The sequence below is a fragment of the Vulpes vulpes genome, chromosome 5, assembly GCF_048418805.1.
Source record: "Vulpes vulpes isolate BD-2025 chromosome 5, VulVul3, whole genome shotgun sequence".
NCBI lineage: Eukaryota > Metazoa > Chordata > Mammalia > Carnivora > Canidae > Vulpes > Vulpes vulpes.
In genome coordinates, this window is record NC_132784.1 from 94,379,883 (window position 1) to 94,393,870 (window position 13,988).

The following is a 13,988-nucleotide window of genomic DNA, read 5'->3' on the forward strand; positions in this document are numbered from 1 at the left end:
TTTATTCTTTCTTGGAAGGGAAACATCTGGGAACAGATTTTACGAATACCCTTCATCTTGGAAATAATTAATGCGGTTCCCTTCATTATCTCAGTAAGTCCTAAAAGCATCTTTAAAATAAATAATTTTGTCATTAGATTTAAGTCGTCTTTAAGTCTAAATGATAATAAATAATATGTTAGTTCCAATAAATGATTTTAGTTTTTGGTTAGAATCATGGTATTAAAAATAGATAGTAAAACCAGTTGGATTATTGGTTTATGAGATTAAATGAAAACTAATGAGATTTAGTGCAATGGCAAAATAAAATATTCTTTAGACATATATGCTTTAAATGTGCCATTTGAATAGGTGTTATTATCTAGACAGACTAGAAATTAATTACTCCATTTCTTGTGTATATTGTGGAATTAAAAAAAATAGAAAGTAACAAAAAGCAGAATCACACCTATAAATACAGAGGCCTGATGGTTGCCAGAGGCGAGGAGAGTAGGGGTTTGGGCAAATCTGATGTGAGAGAGTGGGATACAGGCTTCCATTTACGGAATGAATAAGTCATGAGAATAAAAGGCATAGCATAAGGAATACAATCAATAATAATGTAGTAGTGCTATTATAGGACAGATGGTAGCTACCCTTATAATGAACATAGCATAATGTATAAACCTGTCAAATCATGAAGTCGTACACCTGAAACTCATGTAATATTGTGGGTCACCTATTCTCAAATGAAAAAGAAATAGAAACCAACTATTTATAAAAGTTTTTCCTACTAAGCATATATTTATTTCTAGCTTAAACACAGTATTTACTTAAGTCCAATTTTCTCATTAATAAGAAAGTTGCCAATAGCCAGACAACTACCAATTTGTTTTTTTATCAAAGTACTGTGGTATAACAATTCTATGATGATCCTGCTCAGTTGCAGCCCAATAAATATGTAATAAACACTTTCCCATTGCAAAATTAGGTTTTAATCTTTATTTCATAGAGTTATGATAATGTCTGTTGGGAATAGGCTTTCTAACACTTCATTAGAATTTTATTTGGAAAATTAGGAAAATAAGCAAATATTATCTCAAGTGGTTGCTTACCTCTGACAATTATTTTAATTTGAGTGATTTATCTGGAGGAACACCTGGAACTAGATTAAATGACAGGCTAACTAAATATAATCCTATTGAATATCGTTCCCAATGTCACTTAAAATGTTTGAAAAGAGTAAGTGGTAACGTTATGAAAAGGGAAAGTCTTCTCTCCTTGTTCCACTTTCCTCCTCAAACTATAAGGAAGAAAGAGGTGATGTCTATTATAAACTGTCACATTGAAAGATTTAATGATAGAATTACCATAGTTATAGCTGACATTCAGCGGGAGCTCATTATTTTCTTTCTGCTTCTACAATAATTTCCCAAAGATTGGATCTTCTCCTTGCCTTTCATTAATGAGTTTAAAGTATTTGTCACATGTATTAAAAGATTATATTGTCTTTTATTAATTTTTTTCTTTTACATTTTAATCTGCTGGATATGATTTTTGCTTTGAGATAAAAGTTTAGTTTCGGTTTGTTTTTCAGATCTTCTGGCCTTCTTTAAGAAATCTCTTTGTTCCTGTCTTTCTAAACTGTTGGCTTGCCAAACATGCCTTGGAAAATATGATTGTAAGTATGAAAGTGAAGTCCAAATACAATAATGTTTTCAATTTTCCATGATTTCTTACATATTTTCAGTGCTCAGCTCAAATAGAGAAGATGATTTGAGGTCTTTGTCTTTTACTTCCTCATTCTTCTTTCTCTCATGAAATATAAACTCCTCCTATTGTGATTTATTTAGGTATAACTAAATTTCTAAATGGTTTATTTTTAAAATCAGTAAATTTATTTTAAATTAATGAATTTCTCTTAATTTAGTATCCTAGTAAATAGTTTCATTTAAAAGTTTGTAAAAATGAAAGAGTTTTGGTAAAATACTGTCAATTAAAGAGATGTGTTATATTAATATTGAAGCTAATAGACTTAGACTTTAAGTTAGCTTGTATCCTAATTCAGAATGAAAATTTTTGGGGCTATCTTAACTTGGCCCATATTGCCAACTCACTACTTTTGTGACTATAAACTGGTACACAAAAATAGTTTAGATTTTCTAAATATCACCAAACCAAAGCTACCTGTTTTTTGGACAATGAATTAGCCAATCTTCTGAAGACAAATAACCTTCCCTTTCTGGGCAGTCTGTTGATAATGAGACATCTTGTTTTCAAGATTCAGAAGGTGATGTCAAACTGTTCTTAACTGTAGGTTGTCTCACATTCCATTAAAAGATGTGCGATTTTTGTGAGGTGCTGCATTGAAGCTGGAAAGTCATCTTTTTAGATTTGGTTGGGTTGGGTTATTAGTGGGACTATGCGGGATAGAGGGAAGATAAGAAAATGCAGAACTTGGCGCGGTACTGTGGTCCAAGGCTGACCTGGTTTGGAAGGAGTGATTTATATGTAAGACCAAAATATATTTACTATAGGCTTCAATACTTAAAACTGAGCTGTGAGGCATTTTCTCTCTTGTTACAAATTCTATAAATGTTAATATGAGTCTACTATATGCTAAGCACTCTGATCTCATATGCAAATGATTTAACTTCTTAGCTAATTTTTTCATCTTCAAAAGAGAACAAAAGTAGTTACATTACAGACGTGCTGTAAGAATTAAATGAAATGACATATATGTATAAGCATATATATGTGCGTGTGTGTATATATAAAAAATATTGTATCTGGCATAGACATAGTAAGGACTCAATATTGTTAATATTACTATATTGAAATTTAGTTTGTTCGGAGGCAATCTTGTTTTTCTTTTAAATGTTTAGAACAGAAATGGAATGCAAAAATTTTAGCCTAAAGAATATTTGGATAGAATTTGAGTATTCACAACTGAATGAATGTTTTTAAACATTTATATTAAGTAGCCACTGGATTTTCATGAAAATACATGTCTAAGTGCTAGGGGAGTGCGACCTGTGGAGGGGTTTGAAGAAACATTGGGTTGTCTTAACTATCCAAAGACAACAACAATAATAACAACAACTACTACTTCACTAAATGTAGATTGCCTACATTGCTAAAGAAAAAAAAACACCAGGAAAAAAATAAAACTTTAGCATAAAAGGTGTTACTAGTGTGTTACTAGTTGGTGGAGACAAGTAACCTAACCAAGGGAGGAATCATTGGCTAATCACTGAGAGTAAAAGAAGTGCTTTGCAACATTAATTTAGGCTTCACTTTACATTGTATTCCTATATTTTGCTTCTCCTTTCACTGGTTGGAGAAATTTTTATTTATTTTTCTGCTTATTTAACACCTCTGTCAGAAAAAAGTGAGAGATGAAAGATAAACTTCTAATCAACTTAGTTCTTTTGTTTTCATAACAGTTCTGGTTAAATATGTGGTACAGGAAGATAAAATAGTGGCTTGTTGAGATTTTATATGGTGAAGTGATTTATTTCATGCAACACTGACTTTAAGACAGAAGTTTACTGTAAAATTTTTGAGATGAGTTTATACTTTAAACTATGAAGTATTATGAAAACCTATGAATCTACCACAGACTAAAATATTAGTAACAATTTATATCCTTCTAATATTTTCTGTGAAATAGAATGCAAAAATATCATATATGAAATTATATTGTATGTTTAGCTTTATAATTTGAATTTTGTTTTTGTAGTGTTCAATTTTTATGTCTTCAAATTATTTTTAATAGCTGCATCTATATTATATAGTTTTGATCAATTTAACCATTTTGTATTACATATTTTAGTGGTAATGTATATTCATTATTTTACATAAATATAATTTTGTAATAAAATAAATATAATTATGTAATATACATAAATATTAATTTTATCTCTGGTGATTTTCATGTGGTGAATTTTTAAAAATTATATTATTGAGTAAATACTCATTAAATTAGTGAATTCATGAAATAAAAAGGGATGTAGCTGTGATCTGTGTTACCAAATTAACTTCAAGAAATTTTGTAACAGGGACACCTGGGTGGCTCAGCGGTTGAGCATCTGCCTTTGGCTCAGGGCATGATCCCAGAGTTCCAGGATCGAGTCCCACATTGGGCTTCCTGCATGGAGCCGGCTTCTCCCTCTGCCTATATCTCTGCCTTTCTCTCTGTGTCTCTCATGAATAAATAAATAAAAAATCTTAAAAAAAAAGAAATATTGTAATAAATTACATGGGTAGTATCAATCATACATGAGAGCTCATTTTTTGCATCTTAAACAGCACTGGGTATTACTATCTTTTAATATCTTTCAATTGGGAAGATAAAAAGTGTATCTTGAATTCACCTTTAAATTAATGAAATTAAACTTAAAATTTTTTGTTCATTGGCTGTGTAGCTTTTTCTTTTCATGATAGATTTCACAACATATTTCACATCATTTTTTCTGATTGAGGAATGAGATGTGATTGTAGCTTGACCTAGCTATTACTTTCTCCTTCATTGGATATATTATTTTCTGATCTTTTAAAATTAGAATTTTCATTAGAGACATTGTTTTTTTTAAAGATTTTATTTATTTATTTATTTATTTATTTATTTATTTATTTATTTATTTATGAGAGACAGGGAGAGAGGCAGAGACACAGGCAGAGGGAGAAGCAGGCTCCATGCAGGGAGCCGACATGGGACTTGATCGCGGGTCTCCAAGATCAGGCCCTGGGCTGAAGGTGGCGCTAAACCGCTGAATCACCTGGGTGTCCCAGAGACATTGTTTACAATGGAGGGCCTTTTAGGAGTCAGTGCAGCATCTCTATAAATGTTGGTAAGGCAAGTAAACTGAAATTTGGGCCCATGGTGGTCCCTCATAGTATTACTTTTTAAAATGAGTGATAAGGCAGAGTATATTTAGACTTAGGCAAAAATTGGAAATATGCCACTATATCCATTTAAAGTATATGTGTTGAGTGTGCACAAGATAGTTGACATATAATGCACAGTAATAAATGTAATGAAACTCATGGTTATTCAGTTTTTCAAAATTAAAATACGCTTTCTTGGTTTTATTTTAGAATGATCTGCACAGAGCCATTCAGCGTACACAGTCCGCAATGTTTAATCAAGTTTTGATTTTAATATCTACGTTACTATGCCTTATCTTCACCTGGTAAGACTGTACATATTTTATTTTGATTGTTTCATTTAATCATAGTTTTAAAATCCTATACGTCATTTTAATTGAGTTGGCTAAAATAAATAGAGAAATATTCACTGTAAGTATAAAGGATCACCTATTGAAATAAAAATAAAATCTTCCCTTCAGTCTTACAGAAAAAGCAAGCAGGTACAACTATCATTTGGTATTGATATTTACGGCAACTTTGACATTTTCCCAAATGCTATAAACAACCAAATCACAAGAATTTATCCTGCATGCCATAGTTGTCAAACAAGAAATTTTCTTTCAAACTGCTGACACGGAGGTGCCCTTATCCTTCTACAATATTCAAAGCAGAAGCTGTTGAGAAAACTGTCATTGCTTGTCACTGTCTTTGCCCGTGCCTTCTGTCCATGAGGTTTTTGTGTGCAGTCAGGCAGAAAGCAAGGACAGATCTCCTGACAGAGCCGCGTAAGACCTGGGACTTTGCTTTATTATAGAAAACAGTTATTTCTTTTCTGGAAAGTCTCACTCTGATGATTATAAGGTAACCTGATGGGAAATGTCACGCTGCACATACGGATTCATGTAAATCCTTAAAAGGAGAACAAAAATGTGAAAATAAAGAAATGAGGTAGAATAATATTTCTGTTTTGCAGGAGTCTTAGATATTATGTGTAATTGTGCTCTGTCCTGGATTTGACCTATTGAGAAGGAAAAAAGTTAATGAGGAAGTGCAAAATAAGAAAAATGCCATCATATACTAGTACAACTGAATTAGATATGAATAGAGCTACAAATGGGTGTATGTAAACACAGGCTGAGATAACGTAGATATAGCAACTACTGTGTGTCAGTAATTAGTAGATAATATCTCCATTAATAGGTTTTAGAATAGATTTTATTGCATACTTTGTCTTAAAAATATATTTTAAATATTTCATGTCTTTAGATATAAAATATCCCTCTAAAACTGACACAAAGCCATCTTATCATTGAAATCTTTTTTACTCTTCACAGATGGTTTTTATTGTTCACCTAGTAAATATCTAGCTGCATAAATACAAAATATTAAAAGTAATGACTTCCCTTCTTAAGTCACTAAAAATTCTTAATTTAAAAATAATGACATTATATGAATAATTTAGGAATTTTTCATTTTACTTAAGGAAAAATACCCCAAATTAAAATTTTTTGTATACCTATGTACATGCTAATATTTCAAATGCTGGGAAATTACAAAAAAGTGAAATGGATGATTTAAAAAATATTATTAGAGTCTATTAAAGTAAATTTAGTAAGGAGGTAATTGACATATTAATGTGCAGGGGCGCCTGGATGGCTCAGTCAGTTAAGCATCTCCCTTGACTCAGTTCAGGATGCTGGGGTCCTGGTATTGGGCCTCTCGTTGGGTTCCCCACTCCATGGAGAGTCTGCTTCTCCCTCTTCCCCTCCCCCTGTTCATGCTCTTTCTCTCTCAAATAAATAAATCTTTAAAAAAAGAAATATTAATGCTGAAATAAAGACAAATTATTTTTATATAATAACACTTCAGCTCTTTTGTTTTGGAGGCATCCTCATCACAGTGGATTATGGACGGTGGGCTTTCTGTTTGGTCTTACTTTCTACCTATTTGTCTATTTCTTGAGTAGTGTTTGTTTTCAAAAGAAGCAACTGGACAAATTTTGCCACTTTCTTATGCCAAGCAATGTAAGCAGTGCCAGATAATGGGTTTTCATGATGTATATGAAAATTGCCATTATGCAGTTTATTTATCATCTAAATTATTTGTTTCACATTTTATTTTATCTGTATTTAGAGTTGCTTTGTTCTTGTGTGTTATTGGCTTTAATCACATGTACAGTATAAGTGTACAGTGTTATTGTTTTTAATCACATATACATCAATACATTTTTATTAATATGTTTACATTAATATATTTAAAAATTACAATATCTAGAATGGAGAAACTGGTTTTATTTTTTAATGTATTTTTCTCTAGCATTTCAAGCAAAATGTCTTCACAAATCATGACCATCATAGGAAGGTAGAATAAGTCTTTTTTTTTTAAGATTTTATTTATTCATGAGAGACAGAGAAAGAGAGACGCAGAGACACAGGCAGAGGGAGAAACAGGCTCCATGCAGGGAGTCCAATACGGGACCCAATCCAGGGACTCTAGGATCATGCCCTGGGCTTAAGGCAGGGGCTAAACCGCTGAGCCACCCAGGCATCCTGAATAAGTCTTTTTTGAATTCACCATCAGAAGTGTATATAACAAAAAGAAAAATATAAACAATGTTATAACACACAGGCTGTTTTTTTTCTTTTTAAAGATTTTATTTATTTATTCATGAGAGACTGAGAGAGAGAGGCAGGCAGAGACACAGGCAGAGGGAAAAGCAGGGTCCATGTAGGGAGCCTGATGTGGGATTTGATCCCGGGACTCCAGGATCATGCCCTGGGCCGAAGGCAAGCGCCAAACTGCTGAGCCACACAGGCATCCCCACACAGGCTTTTAACAAAGAGTTATACCACCTACATTATAAAATAAAAATGTGCAAAAAGTTCAGCAATTTAAAAAAATAGAAATGTTTAAGTAGTCCATCCAAGAAGGTTATATCAGCTTAATATTGATGGAGAATAAATTTCCATATAACTTATTTTCTGCCATTCCCAAAGCATGTTTTCCATAATGTGGTTCAAGATGGCTACTCTAGTCTTGCCATTATTTTCTAACTCCAGCCTGTAGGAAGGAGGAAGATAAGGCACAACCCAGAAATTACATGTATCATGAAGGCCAGAATTTGGTCACGTATCCATATATAGCTGAAAGGGAGTCTATGGAAATCTGGTATAGCGGGGAAACAATATACCCAGGTGAATATTGTACTGTCATGGAAAAGAGAAATACTGGATACTGTGGGACTGATTAATCAATCAGTCTCTGCCACTGATAAGTCATTAAAGTCCATCTGCGTATCATTTGTTTAAAACTCAGGGCTGTGCTAGTTTGGAGCCTGTGGGCAACTTACTGAATTTACCTAGCTTTATTTGCCACATTATTAAATGAGGATAATATTAAACACCCTATAAGGTTTTTATTGTACTTCTTTTAAAATGAATACTAAATTAGTTATGTTTATACATATCTATCAGAGGATATGGCATTTGATATGAATACTCCAAGAATTTCATTTTTTTCCACTTCAAATATCCTCTTTATATAGGACAATTAAATTACATGACTGCACAAAAAAATAATTTGCTCTAAAATATCTAAGCACAGTAACTGAATAATACTAGAATACTGAACTGAGATGCCTAAAAATATATTTAATAGGAAATATGAGAAAGTGTTTTCTTCCATTGTAATGTATTCATGTTTTCTGTACTTTCTACATATTTCAAATATTTGTTTCCTCTAGTTAGCTTTACTAAGTTAAAGGTATTGGTAATAACTGCCTCTCTCTGGTACCTTTAACATTTTATATGTATAAATACACACATATATAATTTTTTTATGTTATAGTGAAATTAGTCTTAATTAATAGTGGTTACATTGTGTCATAGAGCAAGACTGTCAGTGCTTTTCCAAATCAGAATTTTTAATACATGCAGTTTTAAACCCCCCAAAACTCAGGAGCTAATATTCGATGAACTGGCTGTATTGTTCATGAATCTCACTATCTTAAAATTACCTGTTTTGGAAAGTTGCTATATAGTTTTAAAATGTATCTTCTCTTCATCATTATTAACATTACAAAGAACTATCATTAAGCATCTGTCTATGAGAGACACATGCCAAACTGAAATAGAATTAAGCTGCTGACCCACTCTCTGTAGGGAATGTGCTCAGAATTGTTTTTCCTGTCATTGGAATGGAATTGGACTAATCTTTCCCCACGTCCGCTGTGTACCCCTGTTGATCAATAATGCACACTTCCAAGACAGCTGGGAATTGTGATTCAGCCTGTGTCTCTGTAACAAAGCAGAGGAAACTGGTACATCGGGAATTAAGCGCATGACTTTAGCTTAATTATCAACATATTCTAACCAGTAATAAGTGCTCTAATTTGTAGTGCATTTAGTGTTTCTAATTTTATACTAGTAGACTTATTTTGCACCTACTTTGTTTCAAGCTTTAATTTTTTATGTGAATATATATGTTTAGATATTTTCATATTATCTCAGAACTATAACATCAAGATATGTATTATGTTAATGGATATTTCATGTTTTAGACCAATATAGGAAATTCAGTTTACCTCTTCGATCTCATTTCAGGAGATAATAAATCCATTTATTGCTTAAAAATGTGACCTAGTTGAAATTATTAACATGCTTAATTCAAAAGTATTTGGGATTTTTCTTGTCCATCTTTGATTAACACTTATTTTAATGCTTGATGCTGAAGTTCTTAAACTCTGCTTACTGATTAAGCCAAGTAACCGTGTGACAGGAAGTCAATAGTGAAAAAGTAAGAACTAAAATTTGGGGAATGTATTAGACTGTGATCTAATGGTGTTATAACCATCATGGTATTTGGTTATTAGTGTTGTTTGGTCACATTTATTTTGCTTTATTACAAATGAATGACAGAAAGTGTGTTTGTCTGAAGATCTGGCAACTAACAGTCCCCAGGTTTGTATTACACTAGAACATATAGAAAATTCTTTGTCCCAAATAAATTTTGCATAAGTGGGCAGTCAGATGTTAGGCAGTTAGAATTTAAACCATCATTGAGTTATGAGGGTAATGTATAGTTATTTTCAGACATACAAGAACTTAGAAAAGTATGCTACCTACATTTTATTAAGTATGTACTACAGATATAAGAAATAAAAGGATAAAGGGAAAAGGGAAAAAAATAATCGCTTTTGAGAATCAGTGGTATATGCATTAGCAACACTTTGGATCTTTTTCTGGGAACCCCCATTTCACACTGAGTTTTCTTAGAAGTACAGTTGAAAGCTTATCCAGGCAGAGGCAGAGACACCATTTTTAATTTCTGTGGCATAGGTTCCTAGCTAAGGGAGGTTCTCAATTATAAGGTGAGGTGAAAGGGTGAGAAAAAGCCAAAGTGGTCGTGCCACAGCAAGTCTCATGTTACAGATAAGGAAACAGGCACAGAAAGGTCAAACAAAAAGATAATCCTTAGATTATCTTGGGTCTGCAACTAGTAAGCAGAACTTAGGTCTGGGTGTAGGCAAATTGGTGCCAGAGCCCACATGCTTAACCACCCTAATATTATTTGTTTGATGCTCTAGAAGTCATTAACAAAAATAATAAACTAAAAAAATAGAATTATGTTAATTTTCTCATTTCTATTGTGAAGTTTTAAATTACTGTTTGAAGTAGAATTATAGTTTAGTAAGACATTATTAGGAAGACAATCTCTTACTTTTTAGATATTTTTGATTAAAGATAGAATACTTTAGCCATTACTATCTCTTTTGTGTAAATAATTTGTTGCTTCGAATTCAGCAGGTTTCTAATCTTTGTTTCTCTTTTTTAATTTTAGCAAATATATATACAATACATTTAGATAAAATTATGACATATACATGATTATAATCTGTTTAAATTACTTACATTTACTAGTTCATCCATCTCCCTTTCTGTATGTATATCCGTAGAGATAGGAATATATTCAAGTGATTATATGTGGGTATAGAGTTATGAATCGTGTTTTCTACTGTCTTCCACATATTTTCTGCTGTGGTTTAAATATTCAGAATGAATATGTATACTTTTTGAAAACAAACATAACAGTCACAAAAATTAAGAGATGTAAGAAGAGACAACAAAATTTAACACAAAATGTCAAATGTAATGAGCACATTCAATATGATTTGTGTAATTGATTTCTTCCCTTAGTAAAATGATTCTCATATTAAGTTTTTTTTAAAGATTTTATTTATTTATCCATGAGAGACACAGAGAGAGAGAGGGCAGAGACACAGGTAGAGGGAGAAGCAGGCTCCATGCAGGGAGCCCTGCGTGGGAGTTGATCCCTGGTCTCCAGGATCATGCCCTGGGCTGAAGGTGGCGCTAAACTGCTGGGCCTTCCTGGCTGCCTGCATATTAAGTTTTTTTAAAAATCCAAATTCTCCACCTTTATCTCCTACTTACTCTTTGAATCCCAACTTTTAAAAAAATTTTTATTTACTTTTTAAAAGATTTTAGTTATTTAAGATAGAGAGAGAGAAAGTATGAGCTGGGGGAGAGGCAGATGGAGAGGGAGAGGCAGACTTCTTGCTGAGCAGAAAGCCCAATATGGGGCTCCATCCCAGGACCCTGGGATCATGACCTGAGCCGAGACAGACGCTCCAAGACTCAACTTTTAATTGAAGCTCTGCCTTGAAGTTTTCTTGAAGGCTTTCTGAATTATGGGAGCTGCCCAAGTTTTATGCTTCTCAGTGTTGGGAAAAATGATAAATGTACAATGTTTCTTTAATTATCAGAATTTCTTGGTAGATTTTCATGATATATAAGAAAAAGTCAATTTTCCTTCTTACCATTTTATGCCTGCATCTCTTGCTTGGAAATAAAAGATGTTTCACAAATGTTTGTAGTTGATACATAGTAACATTTGAGGGTCAAAATTCCCAAACAATATCTTATCGACTGGAAGTACTTAAATATATTGTAAGTTAAGTATGTTCAAACCATATATTTTGAGAATGTTTCTTTAAATACCTTCTTTTCACAGTTAACTTTGGTGTGAGGTTATACACTGTCAGTGTAATCTATGAAGACATTCTAGGATTGTTGTTTATGCCAAAGAAATATAACAAAGTGGTAAAACTTCTACAAATTTAATTGAAAAGAATACCTTTGAAATAATTTCTATAAATTGCATACACATGCCTCATAAATAAGAACTTCCAGATAAATCAAATTTTGGCTGTTAGTTTTGTCTCCATATAACTTCTGAATTTATGTCTTAAGAATTTTTCTTCTTTTAATGTTAGAATTTGTGAGAACAGAACAATTTAATAAAATTACTGGAACTATCATCTTTTATATTGAGTTCAGAAACAAATTGATTAAATACTAGAGAGCATTGCAATACATGTGCTATCAGCTTTTCCTTCCCATAATCTTTCAGGATTTTTGTGTTTTTTTTCTACTTCTTTCTTTGACTTTTGTTTTGTTTTGTTCAATCTCACTTTTGCTTTTCCCATCTGATCTAAATCCTGAGCCTCTCCTAAAAAGTGTTCATCATCCATTATTTTGAAATAAGGAAAATACATTTGTGCTTTAGGGCATAGGGTGAAGTACGGCCACTTTTCATGAATTACTAAATTGCAAGTGTATATTGACTTCTGATTAATAGTTTTTGGCATAATTCAGTAACCTCGTTTTGCATAGACTCACAGACAATGCCCAGGAATGTGAGAACTTTCTTTGCAACAATAGAAAAACTAGATTTATTATTACTTTAAAAACAAAATTTCTCCCTGGAAAATGTGAAAATACCAACATCTCAGATATCTTAAATTCCATGGGAATATTAGGTTTTAGGTAGATACTCTGTAGGAAATGAAAATGATTATTTGGAACATTTTAATTGGTATGCATTCAGTAAATACAAAAGTGCAAGTCGTGGGCTGATTTGAATACTAATGTCTGAACTACAAGCATGAAATCAAACTGTTAGATGCTTTTAGCACAGAATGCCATTGCTAATTAAGTTTTTTAAGTAACTGTGTACGGCAATAGGATTCATAGGGAGTGCATGGATATTTAAGGTTATTTATTTCTGCCATGTGACTTTTTTTTCTCTGAAAATATTTTATTGTATAAATTGACATTTACCAGGTGGTATGAAAGTTTACAGTCTCAATATTTCCTTTCATTCCAATTAATGTTTTCCTTATAAACCTTGTCAAAGCTTGAAATCTTGTACAGTAGTTCCCCCCTAATCCATAGGGGGTACATTCCAAGATCCCCATGAGATGCCCCAAACTGTGGAAAATACTGGATATATACACACTTATGATCATGTTAATTTATAAATTAGGCACAGTAACGATTAACAACTAATAATGAAAAGAATAATTATAACAATATACTATAATAAAAGTTATGTGGCTGTGGTCTGTCTCAAAATATCTTATTGTATTGTACTCCCCCTTCTTCATGTGATGATGTGAGATGATAAAATGCTGTATGATGAGATGAAGTAAGGGGAATGGTGTAGGCTCTGTGACATAGTGTGAAGCTGCTATTAACCTAATACTATGACAGAAGAAGGATCAACCTGCCCCCACTGCAGATATCTGAAACCCCAGAAAGCAAAATCACAGAACATTTTAAAAGAGGCAAATTTGGGCAGCCCCGGTGGCTCAGCAGTTTAGCACCGCCTTCAGCCCAGGGTGGGATCCTGGAGACCTGGGATCGAGTCCCATGCCGGGCTCCCTGCATGGAGCCTGCTTCTCCCTCTGCCTCTCTCTCTCTCTCTCTCTCTATGTCTCTCATGAATAAATACAATCTTAAAAAAAATAAAAGAGGCAAATTTTAAAAAGTATTAATTAAGATGCCTTTGTTATTATATATATAGGGCCTATCTAAGCAAATCAATTGTGATTTTTCCGTTTTTTAAAAGACGGTGAAATGTTCAGATTTTGTTTTAGAATTGCATAACATTGAAATCATTTTGTGTGGATCTGTGTCAAAGATAACACTTAAGAACGTTTTATAAAGCAGATGAATAAATAAAATCTTAAAAGGCAAATTTTAAAAAGCATTAATTAAAATGCCTTTGTTATTATATATATAGGGCCTATCTAAGCAAATCAATTGTGATTTTTCCGT

General features: G+C 32.6%; 1 protein-coding gene across 17 annotated transcripts in view; it reads left to right on the forward strand.

Moving 5' to 3' along the window:
- KCNT2 (potassium sodium-activated channel subfamily T member 2) overlaps positions 1-13,988 on the forward strand; it is a 374,048-nt gene that overhangs the window by 135,395 nt on the left and 224,665 nt on the right. For 9 of the 17 annotated variants that reach the window (XR_012001790.1, XM_072759475.1, XM_072759476.1 and 6 more), the window contains 3 exons: positions 19-93; positions 1,577-1,660; positions 5,080-5,174. Coding sequence is in view for 16 of the 17 variants with exons in the window: in XM_072759475.1 (XP_072615576.1) it covers positions 19-93; positions 1,577-1,660; positions 5,080-5,174 (254 nt within the window). In the remaining variant the exon portion in view is untranslated. Of the gene's footprint in view, positions 1-18; positions 94-1,558; positions 1,661-5,079; positions 5,175-13,988 lie in introns of all 17 variants that reach the window. The other 8 variants (XM_072759479.1, XM_072759480.1, XM_072759474.1 and 5 more) reach the window with 1 other exon arrangement.